The 18798-nt window shown below is 46.3% G+C and overlaps 1 protein-coding gene across 5 annotated transcripts in view; it reads left to right on the forward strand.

Moving 5' to 3' along the window:
• Positions 1-18798, forward strand: part of GALNT14 (polypeptide N-acetylgalactosaminyltransferase 14) — a 72667-nt gene that overhangs the window by 25268 nt on the left and 28601 nt on the right. For all 5 annotated transcript variants that reach the window (XR_005818014.1, XM_040550692.1, XM_040550691.1 and 2 more), the window contains exons 2-3: positions 32-201; positions 14099-14197. Coding sequence is in view for 4 of the 5 variants with exons in the window: in XM_040550692.1 (XP_040406626.1) it covers positions 32-201; positions 14099-14197 (269 nt within the window). In the remaining variant the exon portion in view is untranslated. The remainder of the gene's footprint in view (positions 1-31; positions 202-14098; positions 14198-18798) is intronic.

An 18798-nucleotide genomic window follows, 5' to 3' on the forward strand; every position in this document is an offset into this window, starting at 1 on the left:
GTCTCTAATGGGGCTGACTTTGTGCGCACAGGGCTCAGAGGCGGACTGGGACGACCTGTGGGATCAGTTTGAAGAGCGGAGATACCTGAGCGCTCGGAAATGGAAGGGCGGCGAGGACCCGTACCGGCTCCATGCCTTTAACCAGCGGGAGAGCGAGAGGATGCCCAGTGACCGTGCCATCCGTGACACCCGCCACCACAGGTTCTGCCCTCCCTTCCTGGGGACAGCAGCTGGCTGGGCATTTTGGGGGGACCACTGTTCTGCTGCGGGGGGGTTATAGCAGGATCACTGGTCAGGGCCGTGGCAAGGTGTGTAGGGTGAAGGAACGCACTTGCTTTCAGTTTCAGATAGAGTCGTGCTCGGGTTCAGCTCACCAGCAATTGTGCAAATCGAGGCAAATTCTTGCTGGTTACATTGGAATTAATGATTTTTAAATGAAGGCAAAAGGTTTTTTTATTATTATTTTTATTTTTTCAATTTGTATGCATCTAGTAGAAGCAGGAGCTTTAAGAGAAATAATGAATAACATAGGATTCATGGAGAAATCAGGTGAGGTGCCAAAGGCAGTATTATTCAATCTTTATTTTCCTTCATCTCCCTCAAGGAACTTCAATATGTAGGTGGATAGTACTGTACCTCTTCCCTGGTTTGGGAATGCTGGGGGCGGATGGGGAGGGGGGGATCTAGGCTCTTTGGCCATGCCCAGTGGTTGTATTTGGCTTTCATTCTGCTCGTATTTTTGGGGTCAAATCTTTCACTTGAGTTGCCTTATTGTCAAGTGTGGCAGTCCTGAACCTATATATTAAAAACGTTACTTCCTGTATAAATGAATTATTCTAGGATCATAGGGAGAGAAAGAAAATCACATTTTTCGTCCAGAAAAGCAGGACTAGGTTCGTGTGACGTGTAGCAGCGGTAATGGGCATCATCATGACGGACATAGTCTTCACTGGTGCTGGGAATTCTTGTCCTATGAAGGAGGCACTGAGATGGTGCAAGGGGATAAAATAACTGCTCAGCACTTATTTTGCTCTGAAGAGAGAGGAATTTATGAGAGACATAAGGGACTACTGCAGAGTGAATTGGAGAGGAAGAAAAGAACTTGCTTTGTTACTTCTTTTAGCAGCTCCAGCACCATCAGGGTCAAAAATATGCTTTGGCACCCAAAAAGTACCCCTGGAGGGATACTGGGAGAACTGCAGCAAGATTTGGTTGTGCAATTTTCCTCCTTGTCCTCTGAGGACATTATATAGTCTGTGCAAATCCTCCTGAGGAGCCATGTGTCTCAGCCTCAGGACCTTGCTGCCTGGGCAGTGTGTCTCAGAGAGACCCAGCACCAGGAATCTGACCCGACTCTTGAATTTTCATTGTTCCAGATCCAGTGCAGCACTTGGGCTGAAATGCTGAACAACACCAGCTCTTCAGCCCTGTAGCAATCAGTGGTGCTCTTTTTTTCTTGTTGTTGCTGTATAATTAATTTTTCTAGCCCCTTTTCATAGCAAGGACCAGATGCTCCTTTCTCCGGAGTGGGGCTGACAGCCCTTATGGATGCCTGTTAGAGCTGATCAGAGCGCGAGCATACTATTGCTGGAGAGAATTAATGCTGGGGCTATTAACCATCTGCCCTACTAAAAAAGAAGGGGGACTCAGCTGCCACTTCGCTGCACCCCACTGCTGTGGCTGCCACCTTGTTCCCGGGCAGGCAGAAAGAAAAGTTCTCATTAAGGATGAAGCAAGGGCATAGCGTGTAGGAGGGGCTGGTGCTAATAGCATTTGCTTCCAATTTCCTTAACCCACTAAGTGGATTCTGATTTATTGAATACGTCTGAACAATGCTGAAGATGATGCGCTGTTAGCCAAGCAGTGGAGCAGCCATAGAGCAAACGGAGCTGGATGTCTGGGAGAGGTGGGTGGTGAAGAGGCTGGGAGAGGGATGGGGGAGGGAGGAAGGGACCTGTCGTGGTGGACAGAGGGGAGAGGAAGGTGCAGGGTCTGAAAAGTCCCACATGGAAATAAATCTGTTCATAGTGCAGGTACTTGAGGAGCTGCCACAGCTGATGTTCCAGCTGCCCCTGGGCGAAGCTGCATCCTAAGATGTGCGCTGCTCTAGTGCATTGCTGTGCAGGGGGTCATGCCGAGGGGCTGCTCCCCAGCTGCCATCCCCAGAGAAAGCTCACGTGAGGGGCAGGAGGCTTTGGAGACAGTCTTGCCCACCTCTTCAGCATGTCCTCAGGGGGGAGCAGGCTGTCCTTCAGCTTGCCAGCTAGATGTTGGTGCTGCTCTGTTCTCTCACCAGGTTTTCAGTGTTTCTTCTCTTTTATCCCCTGTGTGTGATGTATGACAACAGCAAGGCTTACCAAGCTGCAAGCCAGTGTGACGCTGAGAGACTGACACCTCACAGTGCTAGTGTCCAGGACATGGAAGCAATGCTCCTACAGCTTCCCTGTGTGGTATTACACTGGGATGGTTGCAGAGGATTTCCTAGAGTTTTTATTTTAATTTGCTAATCCAGCCAAACATCAAGAATTGCCAACAATAGCTGAGTGTACAAAACCGGGCCAAGTCTGAGCAGCAAGCTCCTTGCCAGAAGGTCATGGAGAAGGCAAACCCTACCGTGGGGTGTGGTGTGGTACCGGCAGCCAGTTGCATAGCAATGTTTGCTGGATTTATTTTGTTCTTATATTGTAGCCAGTGGAATGATTTCAGACAGAGAGGAATCAGTGCTCAAGGGAATCGCAGCTGAAGAAAACATAGCAGCTCTTCTTGCCTGCCCCTGAGTTGCACTCAGTTCATGGGTGATTTCAGCTAAGGAAACACCGTGGCTTCTGGGGGCTGCATTTTATGGCCAGAGCATTGTTCCTGCTGACCTGCCTGCACTTCCCTTTCTTTTAGTGCGTAAATGATGTCAGCCAGCCTCAGGCATCCCCTACTGCCTGATTTTCTCTGTTCACCTTGCTTTTTCCTCCACGGCTCTGATGCAAGTTTTGTAGTGCTGTCTCAAGAGCTGGCAGAGCATGGTGGTCAAGGATGGAGCCTTGTCAAATCCTGACGTAAGGCAATAATCCTCTGAATTTTCAAACCTCCCTCCCTGAGTCCCAGGTGTGTTACAAGAAGCCCTAGCTTCCCAGTCGGGCTTGAATTTTACAGCTGCTGGAGGCTGCATTTGTGTGTGTATGTGCATGTCTGAGAGAAAAAAGCAGTTGCTGAAGTCAAGTTGCAGTTGAAGTGAGGGCCTGGCAGGGGTACTGGCAGGTTTGAAGATCAGGTGTTGCATCATATGCTGACACTGAGAGCATTCTGGCAGGCATATAGTCGATCACATGAACTTGTGCCCCCTGAAAATCTCTTCCCTTGCAGTCTCTCCTATTCCCTTTGCTGGCAACAACACACTGTAAGACCTTCTTGTTTCCTCTCTCATGCACTGCCAGTTGGAGGGCATCCCTCAGGTGGGAGACTGGCCCAGGGCTGAGGGCTGTGCTTGTTGAGACTGTTCAGAGAGGGATGTGGCCCAGGTGATATCTGTGATGTTCCCTCAGCCTGACTGCCACAGAGGGCAGAGAGCGTCCAAAGCCAGGACACTTGTGATTTCATTAAGAAATAAGATTTATCGTGTTTGGATGAGATGCTGTATGTGTGAGGCCTGTTGCTGGATGTCTTGCCAGCAGATACGCTGAGGCTGAATTAGCTGGGCAAGATAAGACCTGAGGTTGCTTTGCCTTTGGTCTTGATTTCCTTCTTATTCCTAACTACAGGCAAGAGCACAACGGGATATTGCAGGTGAGCAGTTACACAAATGAGTAGCAGAAAACACATTTGGGCTGAAAGCATCTCCATTAGGACACTGTGATTACTTTTCTCTTGGACACCAGACCCCAAGAGGTTAGTGCTTGACAGTGTGTTTTTCCATCACCTCCTTAAGCTGAGCTCTCCAGGGATAAAAGTGTGAGAAAAATCCATCAAATGGAGCTGTGATCAAAGGCAAGTGCAAGAGCTGGGCTGCAGGGAGCCTGGTCCCATCACTGGCTGACACTGCTCAGTGAAGTTGTGCTTCTGCCAGGTGACATGGAGCGATGGGTCTTTGTAGGAGGAACTGGCATGTGTTTCAGGCATGAACTGGAGGAGCCCAAAGTGGCCAAGGTTTTGTTTCTGCCATTGATCAGCTGGCTGTTATGGCCCAAGCAGCTGAAAGTCATTAAGAGAGACAGATTTGAACTCCCCATAGGCTGTCACCAAGCACTGATAAACCATTTGTTAATCAGCTGTACCATCTTAAGTAAGATGGGATCATCATGGGATGCTGGGATTTATTTTTCTTTTTAGGGAACTGTCATTATTATCTCTTCTAATCATAGCTATCCTGTTTTAAAGTACTTCTGGGAATTCAGACCTTGGCTATAGTCTGATTACAAAGGCAGTCAGCTTCACTAGCTGGGATAAATTGTTCTTTGCTAGTAAAAGACCCAGTATTGAGCTCCTCATCTAAAAACCTACTACCTACAGTTTTCTGCTAGAGTTTATACCTGCTGTGACTCACAGATGGGACCTGTATGTTACTGGAGAGCTGAGGCTTTTGAGTTGACTGAAAGGTGGAGCCCAAAGGTAAATTTAGAGGGTGCAAACTGAGAAGATCCCATCTGTCCACAGGTTTAAGGGTGAGGCACAGTTTGAGCATGGGTGTGCACTGTGTGCTCCAGACACAGCACACTAGTTATTTTATCTCTCCAGTTCCTGTTGGACACCTGTTCTGGCACAGTTGTGAGGGCCAATTTGTTCCCCATTGTTCCTGGACCAACACTGGCTTTTGTGAGCCTTTTGGACAAACCTGACCAACCTATGACTTTACGTAGACCCAGAGCTTTTGTCTCAGAGACAAAATTTCCCTGTATCCACTCACTGATGCTGCCTGAAAGAGGAGGGAAAAGATTCAGTGGATCATTCTAGCTCTGCAAAGAGCTAAATTTCACATTCTCCTGTTTCTGCTGGAGTTGGCCTGGAGGTGCTCTACGAAGGGGAAGTACTTTGCGAGCAGCATCCTCGAATGACATGCAGGGCTTAGATGCCTTTGAGACAGTTGTTATCTAGGTGAGCCTCACTGGCATCACAGGGAGATTATCCTCTTTCACACTGGTGTCAAAGAGATCAAAACTTGCTCTTGAGCTCCCAGGCTTCTTGAAAATGCTTTTATGTTGGTATAGCAAAATTACTCAGCATCAAGCCTTGACTAACGTGCTTTGAAATACCTGGAGTTTAAAGACCTAGCTTTTGTTGCTGTCTCGTCCAAATGTGGAGATGTGGTAAGAAGTTGGTGAAGTGGCAAGTCTCTTTGGGGACCCACAGGCTGTAAGCTGGGCTGGAAACACACAATCCTGGCCAACAATTGGTGTGTCCAAGCCCCCATCCTGGGAATGGCTGTGGCCGCCCCAGCACGAGACAGCATCTGTGATGTTTCCTGCCCCATGTTTGCTGTCTGGTGGCCTGTGGAGGTGGAGGAGCAGGCCAGCTAGACTTGATGGTTTCTGAGATGGGTTGGTGGCTTTGGGGGACAAAACTCCATGAATTTGGTGATCTTTTTCAAATATCTTTTTCTACTTACTATCTTCTTTTGAAGACTGTTTTTTCTTCATTTAGTGATGGAGGAGAATAAGTGATGAGAATGGACTATATAAAATGTGATATAGCGAGCTTGAGCATTGAGAAGTTGCAATTCCTCTGAGATGGCTGTCTAAATCTAGGCTGAGAATTGTTCCTGGTCAGTGCTGCTGGCCAGACCATCATCCCAATGTCATCTTGTCCCAAAGACTCTGTTTTTCACTTCGTGGGATGGGGTTTCTTCCAGGATCTCAACTGCTGTGAGGTGCTACGTTTTTATGTCTTGAGGGACTACCCAGAGAGAGGCAGGCTGAGGAGCTTTAAGTGGAAATGGTACTGGGAGGAGATGCTGGTACAGGGGCAGTAGAGGCTGGTGTTTGTTCAGGAGCAGGGTTCTTTGTGAATTGATCACAGATACCATAGGGAAATGGCAAATGGTGACGCTTATTCTGACAGTGTGTATTTGCAGTCCTACTCTTCCCCCTTGTTTTCTTTTTCACGAGTAAAAAGGATGAGGGTGATTCTTGGGAAGGAGTTCAGGAGCGAGCTAGGTTGTATGAGGATCTCATGGAAATATATAGGTAAAGGTTTGGAATGCACAAGGATGTCAGTTAAGTGGATGTTACTCTTTATTCTATTTTTTTTTCTGGAAGGAAAGCTAGTTATATCTGAAAGTGCAGGAAAGAACCGTGCTGTGAGAGTGAGTTATGGCACCTGTCTGTGCAGCAAGGAAAAAGCACTCTTGAGCTCTGTTCTTGGCTAAAAGGTGTCTTCAGGTCATGGGGGCTCAGCAGAGCCTATCAGACCTTCGTGTCCTGCAGACCCTCTGCTCACAGAGCCTGGATCCTGGCAGAGGGGTGATTCTGAACTGATCCAACAAACACCAGGGGTATAACCATAGATTTCTTACCTCCTGCACTTCATGTTCATCCCTTGCACCAGCCCTGCAGTGTTCACTGGGTAGGAAGAGCATCTGCATGGGACAGGCATTCTCCTGAGAAGAGTCCAGGGGGGCACCTTTAATTTATTTGAACTAATACTTTGATTGACAAAAATTGCTGATTAAAAAAAGGTGAAAACAGCTTCTGTCCCTTCCCCAAATGACAGATTTTCTTCCCCCAAATTATTTTTATTTTATTTCTCCATAAGACAGCTTTGATTTCACTTTGGAAGTTCTGCACCCTCCCCCACCACTGTTGCACTTTGCCAAGAAAAATGCATGCACAGAGCAGTTCTATTTTGATCTGAAATAATTCTTGCCTTGTCCTTTTACTGTTTTTTCATTTACTCAAGAAAGGGGTTAAAAAAAAAAGTTTGCATCCCAACTCAATTCTTAGCAGCCTTGCAGGGAGGTGTTGTGCAGTGATGAGCCCCTGATGAGGACTGCAGTGCAAGCAGAGTTTTCCCCCTATTAATGTTCCACTGCAAGTTATTGAAAAGCAACTGCTGTTTAGAAGTATTGTCAGCCCAAATTTGAAGTGGTGGCCATCTATCCGTCAGTGCCACGCGTCTCTTCAGCCTCCTCTCTTTCACTTGGGCTCTCAGGAAATGGCAGAGCCAGTAGTGCCAAGGCTAATTATTTCTCCAAGCATGAGATGTGAGAAAATATTAACCTTTTTCACCAACAGAGCCCCAGTTAATTAGCTCCATTTCTGTGACATGTTAACCCAGAGATAAAAGTTCATCCCCAGGAATCTGCCTGCGGTGCAGTGATCTTTGTGTGTCATGATGCGGGGAGGAGGGTGGCAAAGGCAGCTGGGGATTTAATAAAAGACCGTGACCTGCCAGTCACCGAGCCCTGTAGATGAATTTCTGCATTTCAAGGTGAGCAGCATCTGGGCATGGGTGCTGCTGCTTTTTGTTCAGGATGCTGAGGCTTGACATGGAGGCAGCACAGGGGCTGGTGGAATCGTTCAGCTCACCTTGCCTGGTTTACATCTGTGTTGTCAGTGCCAAAGTGGTGGGGGCTGAATTTGGGGACTATACTGGTGGACAGAGCTTGGCAGAGTTGACTGAATAACCGTGTTTTGGTTCTTTGGTTCTTCAAGAAAAAGAAAAAAACAGGAGTTAGCAATTCCAGGATAAACCAAAAGCAAAGCTCTTAGTGAATCTACAAGTAAAAATACAGGAAAATATAAGGCCTAAGTGATCTGTTTTTCTCATCCTGCAAAGGAAGAGCTTTGATTTAGATCTTGAATGTTTTTGACACTCTTAGTCATCTAAAAATGACAGGCTGTATTTAAAAGTAAGTGATTTCAAATATCAGAAAGAAAGTACGTGCTGGACTTCTGGGGAACAAATGACGTAGTGGAGCAGAAGCAATGCTGTGAGATCACCAGCGTCTATAGGAGCCTTTGGCAGGAAAGCATTGCACAGCTGGAGTGGCTGCTGCACCAGAGAAGGGGAAGATGGGGGGCTTTTCTAGGGCAGGAGGTGGTGGCAGGGGTGGTTCTCTCTGAGTTCATGGGGACCAGTGGTGGCCTCTGGTGAGTCCTGGCTGGTGGGTTTCAAAACCACACATTTTCTCAAGGTGTCCCAGGTGTGCTGATGCCTAACCATCCATGGAGGTGCCCAGTCTCCTCTTTGACCTCCAGGTACATTCTTCCTTGTGATACACAGAGAGGATCTTGTCTCCTTGAAGGGGAGAGAAAGCATGCCATAAACCACACCAGGGCTCACTGGTGATTTCAGAGGATGGGTATTGCTTCATCACCAAGTGTTTTGATGCTCCCAGGTGCCATTGATCACTCTCTGCTAGTGCATCCATTTGCCTTTGGCCACCAAAATGTATTGACTACTCGTCTTACAGTTATGTGCCATTGATTACTTTGATAACTTCCTGTAAGTAATTTACAGAATCACAGAATGGCTGAGGTTGGAAGGGACCTCTGAAGATCATCTGGTCCAACCCCCCTGGTGAGCAGGATCACCTAGAGCACATTGCACAGGATGGCATCCAGGCGGGTTTGGAATATCTCCAGAGAAGGAGACTCCACAACCTTTCTGGGCAACCTGTCCCAGTGCTCTGTCACCCTCACAGTAAAGAAGTGCCCCCTCATATTCAGCTGGAACCTCCTGTGCTTCAGTTTGTGCCCCTTGCCTCTTGTCCTGTCGCTGGGCACCACTGAAGAGAGACTGGCTCCATCCTGTCGACACCCTCCCCTCAGATATTTATACATATTAATGAGGTCTCCCCTCAGTCTTCTCTTTTCCAAGCTAGACAGGCCCCATATTCTCAGCCTGTCCTCGTACGACAGGTGCTCCAGTCCCAAAATAATTTTCGTAGCCCTCCTCTGGACTCGCTCCAGTAGCCCCATGTCCCTCTTGTACTGGGGAGCCCAGAACTGGACACAGTGCTCCAGGTGTGGCCTCACCAGGGCTGAGCAGAGGGGGAGGCACAGCCCGCTGAGGTATCAGCCACTCCTCCCAGCTTTGTGTCCTTAGCAAACCTGCTGAGGCTGCACTCTATTCTACTGTCCAGGTCACTGATGACTAAGTTGAACGAGACTGGACTCAGTACAGACCCCTGGGGGACACAGCTGGCTACCGGCCTTCAACTGTACTGCACCAATGAGCACAGCCCTCTGAGCTCTGCTGTCCAGCCAGTTCTCAATGCACCTCACTGCCCACTCATCTAGGCCGCACTTCCTGAGTTTGCCTGTGAGGATGTTATGGGAGACGGTGTCAAAAGCCTTGCTGAAGTCAAGGTAGACAACATCCACTGCTCGCCCCTCATCTACCCAGCCAGTCATCCTATCACAGTAAGCTTTGCAGAAACCTGCACACTGAAGTGGGTTTGAGCTATCACAGCATTGAGGTGGGTTTGGACTTCTCCAGATCCAATTAAGGAGGTGTGTTGAGAACAGAGACCTTTTCTGTTTTGTTTTGCTGTGTGGTGCCAGGAAGCTGTGGTTGGAAAGTGTACTCCGTAATGAATCTTTACATCAATGAAGATAGTCTTAAATGTAACTTGGGGTTATCCTGGCTTGTAAAGTTCTTTAGTAAAGGATTGGTGTCTTTCCAGGAAGGTGCAAGGTAACAGATTTTGCTTTTACTTTCAACAGGTGAAATCCTTTGATGTCCCAGTAGAGTGACATCAGATATTTGGCCACTGTTTAAAATTCTACTGAAAATGAAGTTTTTTTGTTTGTTTTTATTTTTTCACGTATATTGGTTCCTTTTTCCTTTTTGTCTTAATTCTGAGAAAGGAAGGGTGGTGTCCTAGCTTTGGCTGGGATAGAATTAATTTTTTCCTAGTTGATACAGTGCCGTGCTTTGGATTTAGGATGAGAATAATGTTGGTAACACAGTGATATTTTAGTTGTTGCTGAGCAGTGCTTACGCTAAGTCAAGGACTTTTCAGCTTCTCATGCTGCCTTGTCACTGAGGAGGCTGGGGGTGCCCAAGGAGCTGGGAGGGGACAGAAGCAGACCCAAACTGGCCAAAGGGATATTCCATCCCTTATGGCGTCATGCTGAACAATTAATATGGGTTGTGTTGGCTGGGAGGGGGGAAGTGTGCCATTGCTTGGAGACTGGTTGACCATCAGTCAGCAGGTGGAGAGCAATAATTGTGTTGTGCAACACTTGCTTTGTTTACTCTTTTTGTTGTTACTGTGGTGTTTTTTTTGTTGGTTTTTTTTTTTTTGGTGTTTGTTTTTCTTTCCTTTTTTTGATATTCTCCCCCATCCCACTGCATTGGGAGGGGGAGTGCACGAAGGGCTCTGTGGGGTTTAGCTGCCTGCCAGGTTAAACCACAACAGGTGGGAGGAAGTCAAGAACCAAGACAGACCTTAAATCATTGCGGAGGGCCCTACAAGTCTGAATTATTCATGAGCAGCTTTGAAAATCAAGACCTGTGGTCTGGTTTTCAAATGCAGCCATGCTATTCTCTCCTTCCATTGCAGTAGGTTGCTAAGTAGCTTAGTAGTTTTTTCCCCTCCCCTTTTTCAAATACAAAAATCCAGGTAATTTCTAATATAAATGCATTATCTTGTCAGTCTGGCGTTTCACAGGCAAGCAGCACATCATGTGCACAGAAGGCTGTTTTTTTCCTTCTTGCATTTCCCCCTTTCTTCAAATTTAGCTTTTTGATGATTTTTTTTAGTTACCTATCTTGCAGGGAAAAGAAAGAGAGAAAGGAGAGGAAGGGAAGGAAAGAAAAAAGCAGAGAAAGAAAGGAAGGAAAAAAGGAAAGAAGGGAAGGAAAAAAGGAAAGAAGGAAAGAGAGGCAGCAAATTAGAGGAAATACTAATTGTGTACCACCTAAATATAGCAGTGCTTGAATATCCAGAAGCTATGGAGAAAATCTCCTTATGGGTCAAGCTGCCATTGATTTGAACCCCAGTTCCCATTGGCAGTGCCTGCCCTGGTGGCAGTCTGAGTGCTGGTCATTCAGGCAGAACCCTTTTGACTGCCTGAACCCTTTTGGAGGCATGCACCAGGCTGGCAAGCCCTCTTCTTCCAGTGCGGATACAAGTTGGGAACTTTGATGTTAATATTAACTCTCCCTTGAGGTTGCTTTGAGATCTGCGTAATTAGTTTAGTTTACTTTTTCTGTGACCTAAAAGGAATTCGTATGTGTTTACCTTTTTTCCGCCAAGTTCTTCTCCGCTTCTGGCAGAGTGTCTGAGTCCGTACTACTCAGCTCATGGGTGTTGCACTGCTGTGACTCTTGCACGCATCTTCTCTCAGGTGGCATGTCAAGCTTGGAGAGGTGACCAGTGTCAAGGAAAGTCAGCTGGAAGCTAAAGTGCTTGTAGGTTTGTCCATCAGCAGTGGTGTGAACACATCCCGTTTCAGATGGGGGGTACAATAGCATGGTCTCTGACCAGAAGCACGAGGATTAAAACAACCCAAGAAAAATGTCTTCAAAATGGGGTTTTTGAAAGTCTGTGAGGCACTGAGGAGCCCTCAAAGATTGGGATTTTGCAAGAGGGTTTGTGGTTCCTGTGCTGAGTGCAGGACTTGGGCTGTCTGCTCGTTGTCTTCACAGACAGGTGCGCTGTAGTTTATTCCTAAACTATTAGCAGCATATTGGTAATATGGAGAAGGGATGTTCTACCCTGAAGGAAATAACAGCAAGTGTCCCATTTGGACTGGGATTTTCAAAGGGCCATTCCTAGGGTGTCTGCAGCCAGCATGTCCCTTCCATAAACAACTTACTTAGAAATTATTTAAAATTTGAATGGGAAATAACCTTCAAACAGAAAAGTGAAACTTACCATTAAGTGAAAGCTTGACTTCTTGGCTTTTAGGAGGAAATACTAATTGTCTCTCCAGCTGGGTGTTGTCTCTGGGGTGGTTGGAGTGGGAGCCTTCAGCCCCCAGCCTCGTGGGTGCCAGCTGCTCTGAGCTGGTGCTAATAATACATTATTTTTGTGTGTGTGTATTTTTAGGAACAACCTGAAAAATATATCCTTCAAGCTTTCTTTCATTGGTTTCCTGAAAATGTTGTGGGTGTTCTTGCTTTTTTTTTGGTTGTTGTTGGCAATTGGGTGACCTATGAAATACCATAAGCAGCACAAAACATTTATCTAGTGACAGCCTGAGGTGGCACAGGCAGCTCGTAGCAGGTTTATCTTCATTATTACAGCAATTTTAGGGCTGCATACTGCAATTTTCACTTGCAGTGAGGTATTAAATTGAAATTACCCCAGATGTAATTGTCACACAAAATAATTCTGGACATGCTGGATTTAATGCTTTTCCAAGCTGTGGTTTTTATTACCTAAGCGAGAGCCAAAAACCACTCAAAGTCAACAACTTAAACTGAAATTTGCCTTCTCAGGAGCCAGGATGTGTAGCTGCTGTTAAATTGTGTGTGGGGGAGGAAGGGTGCCAACTGGAGGAAATACCAAGTCTAGGTGTTGATGGGGGTTTTGCTGGGTCCAAGTAGCAGCGCTTGCTGCACTACTGCACTCAGTAGTGGCAGCTCAGCCATCCATCGCGTCTTTGGGAAGTTACAAGCCTTATTAAACAGAAGTTAGGAGTGGGTTGTAGAGCTTTGGATGGGTTTGTATAGGAAGTTTCAGTGTTTCCTGCATGCATGTTGTCTAATTAGGAAGATGTAATGCATACAAATCTGGAGTTTTAAAGACAAGTTATTGTCACCTACAGGAGCCTTCATTGCGTCGCTGCAGGCTCAGCCAGCATGCAATATCTGCAGCACTCCCATGGGTGGCTGATACGTCATGCATGCACCGTGGCATTATATATTAGCTTCTTAACTATCGTAGTAACGTTTTGATGACTTAGTACTTTCCACCTTCCTTCGTTCTTTCCCTGAAATACCTTCCGTTATTTGCTACGCAGACCCCCACCGCCCAGTGCTGTGCTGGAAGCGGGTGGAAAGACCCAGCCTGGAACAGCTGGCAGATAATTGTGTACAAGTAGTGCGGGGAGAGCAATTGTCCTAGTCTGTCACTGCAGCTCTGCAAAGCACAGGAGAGTTGAGCCTGTGTGCAGCAAACCACACGCTGCAGTGGCAGCAGTTTACGTCTCGTGAGGTTGGGTTAGCGGAGCTCAGCTGAAGTGTGCTACTGACAACAACTGGTTTAGGGTGAGCTTGCAAATATTTTGTCCCACCCAAGATGTCTTTTATTATTATTATTATTATTATTGGAATTATATAACGTGTTGAACAAGCACAATTGCTGTGATGGAGACCTCCTTTGGTTGGGTGTGGGGCACACTGCTGCCAGTAGTATGTCATCTTAAGGCTAACAGTGACCTAGGAAGACAAGCCAAAAGCTGCAGGCTGCAAAGCTTCAGTTGTCAAGTTTTGACTGCTCTTGGACCAGTTTGCATGTGTGTCCAGGAATGCTGGAAAGCAAAGTTGCAAAATTGCATTCAGGAAATAAATAAGAAAACTTTCTGGAGATCTCTCTCTTTTTTTTTTTTTTCCCTCCACTTTTTTTTCTCTGTGCTGATTGTAGTTTCAGAACTCTGTATTTGGTATAAATCAAATATGAGAATAAACTATTATGAGCATTTATTTCTGTCCTGATGGAGCAAGTATCTACAAAATGGCTGGTTCAATTTAAGAAAGACAAATACTCATCATGATAACCCAATGCTTTTGATACAACGCAAATCCCTGTGAAGCTCACGAAACCACTGAGACAGGGTCTAATTGCAGCTGATCTTCTTCAAGAAGGCCTCACCTTTTGTGTGAAGGATGTGTTCCTACTGCCTGTGAGTGTTGGAGCCTAATGGCTCCAAGAGAGCATGCCAGATGGGAAGCAATGGTTAGAGAAGGTTTGCAAGCTGAGTGGCTCCTTTCTCATCCCTTCCTAATAATAACTTTTTTTTCCTGCTTTAATCCTCAGTGACTTGCTTTACGGTTTCTGGACTCCTTCAAAAAAGATTCATACAGATGCAGAAAAACTTTTTTTTTATTATTATTTTTTTTAAAGTAGTGTTAATGGCTTGTGTTAATGCTTGTGTTAACCTCTGCTCCCACCTTGAGCTTCAGCACCTGAATGCCCTTTTTCCCTTTTTCTCCCCAGGTGTTTGACCCTGCGCTATCACCAGGATCTCCCGCCAACCAGCATCATCATCACCTTCCACAATGAGGCCAGGTCTACCCTGCTGAGGACCATTAGGAGGTAAGAGCTCCCTGTCTATTGGAGCATATTTGTAAATGCTTTTAGAAAGGGTGAGCAGACTTGAGGTTTTTGTGAATAAAGGCAGAATGTGTTTGCACTCACTGCAGTAAAGTGACTGGACCAACCAGCTATGATCTGAAACAATTACCAGGAGAAATTAGAGTGCAATCTGGTCTTTGAAAAGCAGGTTTTACAGTGAAATGCTCAGGAAGCAAGTAGCTGTGCTCTCTTTGCAGGTTCTAGCGCTGAGCGCTCTTGGGGTAAAGGCAAGAGATCACACACGGCCTCGGGTAACAGCTTTTAAATTCAGCTGGGTCCCAGTGCTCGGCTCTGTGTTGTCCCCAGTGTCTAGAGAGGTCTATTATTTTGCGGATGTCTGCTCTGGTATCGCTGCTTGAGCTTCTCCAGTGACATATCAAATGCCAGAAGGCTTGCTAATTGAGAAGCCCTAATGGAGCGCGCACAGATGAGATTTTCAATGATAGTTTCTTTGCTCTTCTGGCTTTGGAGTGCTTTGGGCATGTGGCCATTCTTTCATTTGTCAGTGTGTTCTTGTCTGGGTTTTGCTGTAGTGGATAGAGTAAAGGCTTCATTTTCACCACAGATTTTTAAAATCAACATTTAATCCCAGTGTATGCCTTGATGAGAACTCTCTTGTGGGAAGATTTAATGAGGTTTACCTTTGAGAGGTCTCAAAGAGACCTGTTTGAGACCTGTCTCCAGGTTTTGGCTGGTGGCTTCCTCTATAGAAAGCTGGTGTGTGTTCTGCTGTCTGCCAATAATAAATGTTTTGCAGGTGTGTTTCATGCCCACTCAGTGAAGGCTTTGCTAGCAGCAAGTCAGGCCATAGAATCCAAGCTTCCATAGATGTCCAGGGGCAGCTCTTGTTTGCCCTTGGGGAGGAAAGTTAGCTGGGTGCAATGCGAAAGCAGTCCAGCCTGCAGGACAGTTGACAGTTAAACCATGACATTCCCAGGGAGCCCCTGCCATCACCTGCACTGGTCAGACTGGGTTCCTGGCAAGGGGGAGACTTCAGCTGTGTCCTGTTTGCCATCACATAGATCCTCAATGCTCCTCTAGAAATAGCATTCTTCCTCAAGTGAGCACACCCAGTGCCACAAGTGAGTTAGACAGTCCTGAAATTGAATTCTTGATTTGCTTTATGGTTCCCTGCCCAATCCCATCTCATTCACTTCACACTTAATTATCTATCACTGCTTTCTCTGTCCTAGGGTGTGTGGATTTTGAGTGTGAATAACACTGACACTTTATGCTGTGTACCAGCTCCTTCATGCTGGACCTTCTCTTTTACCTTTATGGTGCCCTGCGTGGGGTTACCATCCTCCAAAAACCGCTGTAACAAGGATGGTGAGGCAAAGCTAAGAACAATCCTCTAGAGCATTTATAATGTGTGAAGCACAGACAGACTTTAGTCACATCTCTCCCCATATCTTGGCACCTGACTGTTCTGGCAGATATGGTCAGGAGTGATGTTAGACCTTATGCCTGGATCCCCCCTGCCTCTCCCATGGCTGCCATCCTATACGCCCCTGATCCGGCCAGGGACTTCTTGTGGTCCCTGTGGTTTGGATGCGTTTTCCTCCTGGTTGCAGCACTCAGAGGTTTGCTTTGACCCTACCAACCCTAGGCCCACCAGCCCTTGGTGGCAAGTCTTGCTGGTGATGTGGCTCCTGCCCTGCTCCTTTCTGGCCGTGATTTTACTTGCAGTGCCATCTCCCTGCCTGTGTTTGGACTCAGTTGAGAGTTCATCTGCCTCTTCAGCCTCTGTGCATTAAGTTGCTGCGCCTTCTGACTGATTTGTCAGAAGCAAATGCTTAGTTTAATGAGGTCTTCCAGATAATTCCATCCCGTGGTGGCTGTAATAACATGGATCATTGTCCATTGGCCAGTAAAAGCAGTGTCCTCCTGACACTATTTTGTGCCTTTTGGAGCAGCTTGTGACCAAGTATCTCAAAACACTTCGAGCACAGCAGCAATTAAAGAGGCCCTCATCTACCCCATTCTCATTGGTACATCTCCATGGGCAGAGCATGGTGCATTCGTAGTATAACCCAGGTGGGAGGTGGATGGGCTGAGAAACAAAGAGCTGATTTGTCTGTGGCTGGTAGAAGAATTTGGGGTTACAAATCTGATTTCCTCGGCAAGTTAGGTTTTCCATCCTTGCTGCACAATGAATACTGTCTATAAACCTCAGTTGCAGGAGCAAGAAATGGTGCAAAGGGAGATTGCTGGGCTTGTCTAAACCGAAGGGAGATGGGGCACCAGTCCTGCTAAGGGAACGCTTCTCACAGGACCGTGTGTAAAGAGAAACTGAGCAGGAGGAATGTTGCTATTTCAGGCTTGAGAACCTGAAAGCTCACCGTGTGCTCAGATAGAGCTGCAGGCTCTGTAGTTGTCCTTGGCTCTTGGTAAGCATGCAAGTGCTCTGCCCCGTGAAGCAGGGATGCTAGTATGTGGCCCCTGAGGCAACCCTTACACCAGTCACATTGCAAACATTTGCAGCATTTTGTTGATGAGCAGTATGTGTCGTTCAAACTACCGAGAAAAACTAGCAGGCTGTGTGGAGTAATGAATGAAATAAAAGGTTCCATGGTCATTTCTCTGACCATTTGCCAGTTGGAAGAAGACAAAAAAAAAAAAAGAGCTAAATTAATGGTATGCCCAAATCTCAGCAAATAATTTAGTCAGCGCTTATAAATGTGTATACAACTCTGCTTGTGAAAGCGTCCAGGTAGTAGGGACTGGGTGTCTTAAAAAAGAGAGAAGGAGGTGGTGAATAGCAAAGTGGCACATCCGATTTTCAGAAACTGCCACTAGATTCTTTCTTTGAGCCAGGCACTATTGGAGTGACCTTGGGCAAGTTTCTTATTATGCACCAGTGTTCAGTTTCACCTGTTTCTAGCTCTGAGGCTCAGTGTGTTAAAGGTGGTGACCCTCTAGCACCATGGGGTGGCACTGTGTGGATAAACCCTGGGAGGAACAAGGGAGAGAAGAAGCAATACAGAAGTGACTTTTAGGGAAAATTTTCAGTTTCCTCTTCTCCTTCCCTCTCTTTCCACCTTGTACCTTTCCACGGTACTGGTGTTCCCCTCAGAGGGAAATGCTGAGCCTCCACCACACTGTCTTCCCCCTGAGTGGCAATTGAAGAGGTGAACCCCATCAGCCGCAAACATTGCTGAGAAATATGGTGGCACCCCTCCACAGGTTACAGTCTCATTTCCTCTGCTGAGCAAATCTATTTATTCATCTATTTATTGCTCCGATTTGCAACTGAAGGCCACAGAGCAGGAATAGGGAGGCTTAATTATTTCCCTCATACTGGCAAACCAATGCACATACTTTGGCAAAAGTCCTTTTGTGAGTACTGTGAGTACTGCATCAAATATGCAGATCCTTGATTAGCAGGTAAAATACCACACCTTTCATTTTCCCAGCACTTGAAAGAAAAAGGAATGATGTCCTGTGCCACCAGCACCTTGCTCCTTGTCCACGTGCAGCCGCCTTGCCTGTACCCTGGCCCTCCTGAGACAGGGAAATAACAAAGCCACGCACCTCCTTCCTCTGGCAGCGTGTTGGCATTGTGTAGGGCCTGTGTCGTAACTGAAATGAGTCTGATTAAAGGAGCTAAAACAAGCCAGGTGTTGCTCAGAAACTCTATAATTAGCACTTTGGGCTGACTTTTTTTTTTTTTTGCTTAAGCCTTGGACTTTTTTATTTTGCTAATCATCTCTCATGGTTACTAAGTATGCAGCCCCATAAGCACTTTTACCTTTTGATGTTAACATAAGAGATCTCTTGAATTTCAAAAAGCATGGTGGGTATTTGAAAGAATGAAATGCAAAAGTCACAGTGTAATCAAAGCTCATTATGATTATTCTTGGTGTGATGTCTCACTTTCTACATAATTAGCTGTTTTGGGTTGTTGAAGCAGTTCATTTTGGTGAGCGTTTTTTCTTCTTGCTCTCATTCTGATCCTGATAATTGGGACCCTTGGCCCCTGCAATCCTCTATTATACTCCCAAAGGATTCATCTCTCTCTTTCTCTTTCTCTCCTTCTCTCTCTGTCCCCCTCTCCCTCTTTTTTCTTTCTTAACCTCCCCCTTCTCACTCTCTTGAGCTCTCTCCCCTTTGCACTCTTGCTTCTTTGCACTCCCCTATTTTTCCCCCTAACAAATCTCAGTATGGTGCAATGGAGAGAATTAACGGGTTCCTGAGGATCAATGTCCACAAGTCACTTCTGCAATGCAACTAGTATTCCAGGTGATGACCAAAAAATGCTGACTTCTGTCAGTGTCAGAACTGCTCCCTGAAAACATTTTCTGCATTTTTAGGAGTCACAGAATCATAGAATGGCTTAAGTTGGAAGAGACCTTGAAGATCTAGTTCCAATCCCCCTGCAATGGGCAGGGACACCTTCCACTAGAGCAGGTTTCCCAGGGCCTCGTCCAACCTGGCCTTGAACAACTCCAGGGATGGGGCATCTACAACCTGTCTGGGCAACCCTTCCAGTTCATCATCACCCTTTGAGGGAAGAATTTCCTCTTAAAAACTACTGTCAAGGACCTGGGTGTACTTGGTGG

Source organism: Cygnus olor, chromosome 3 (assembly GCF_009769625.2).
Source record: "Cygnus olor isolate bCygOlo1 chromosome 3, bCygOlo1.pri.v2, whole genome shotgun sequence".
In the NCBI taxonomy this organism is placed as follows: Eukaryota; Metazoa; Chordata; class Aves; order Anseriformes; family Anatidae; genus Cygnus; species Cygnus olor.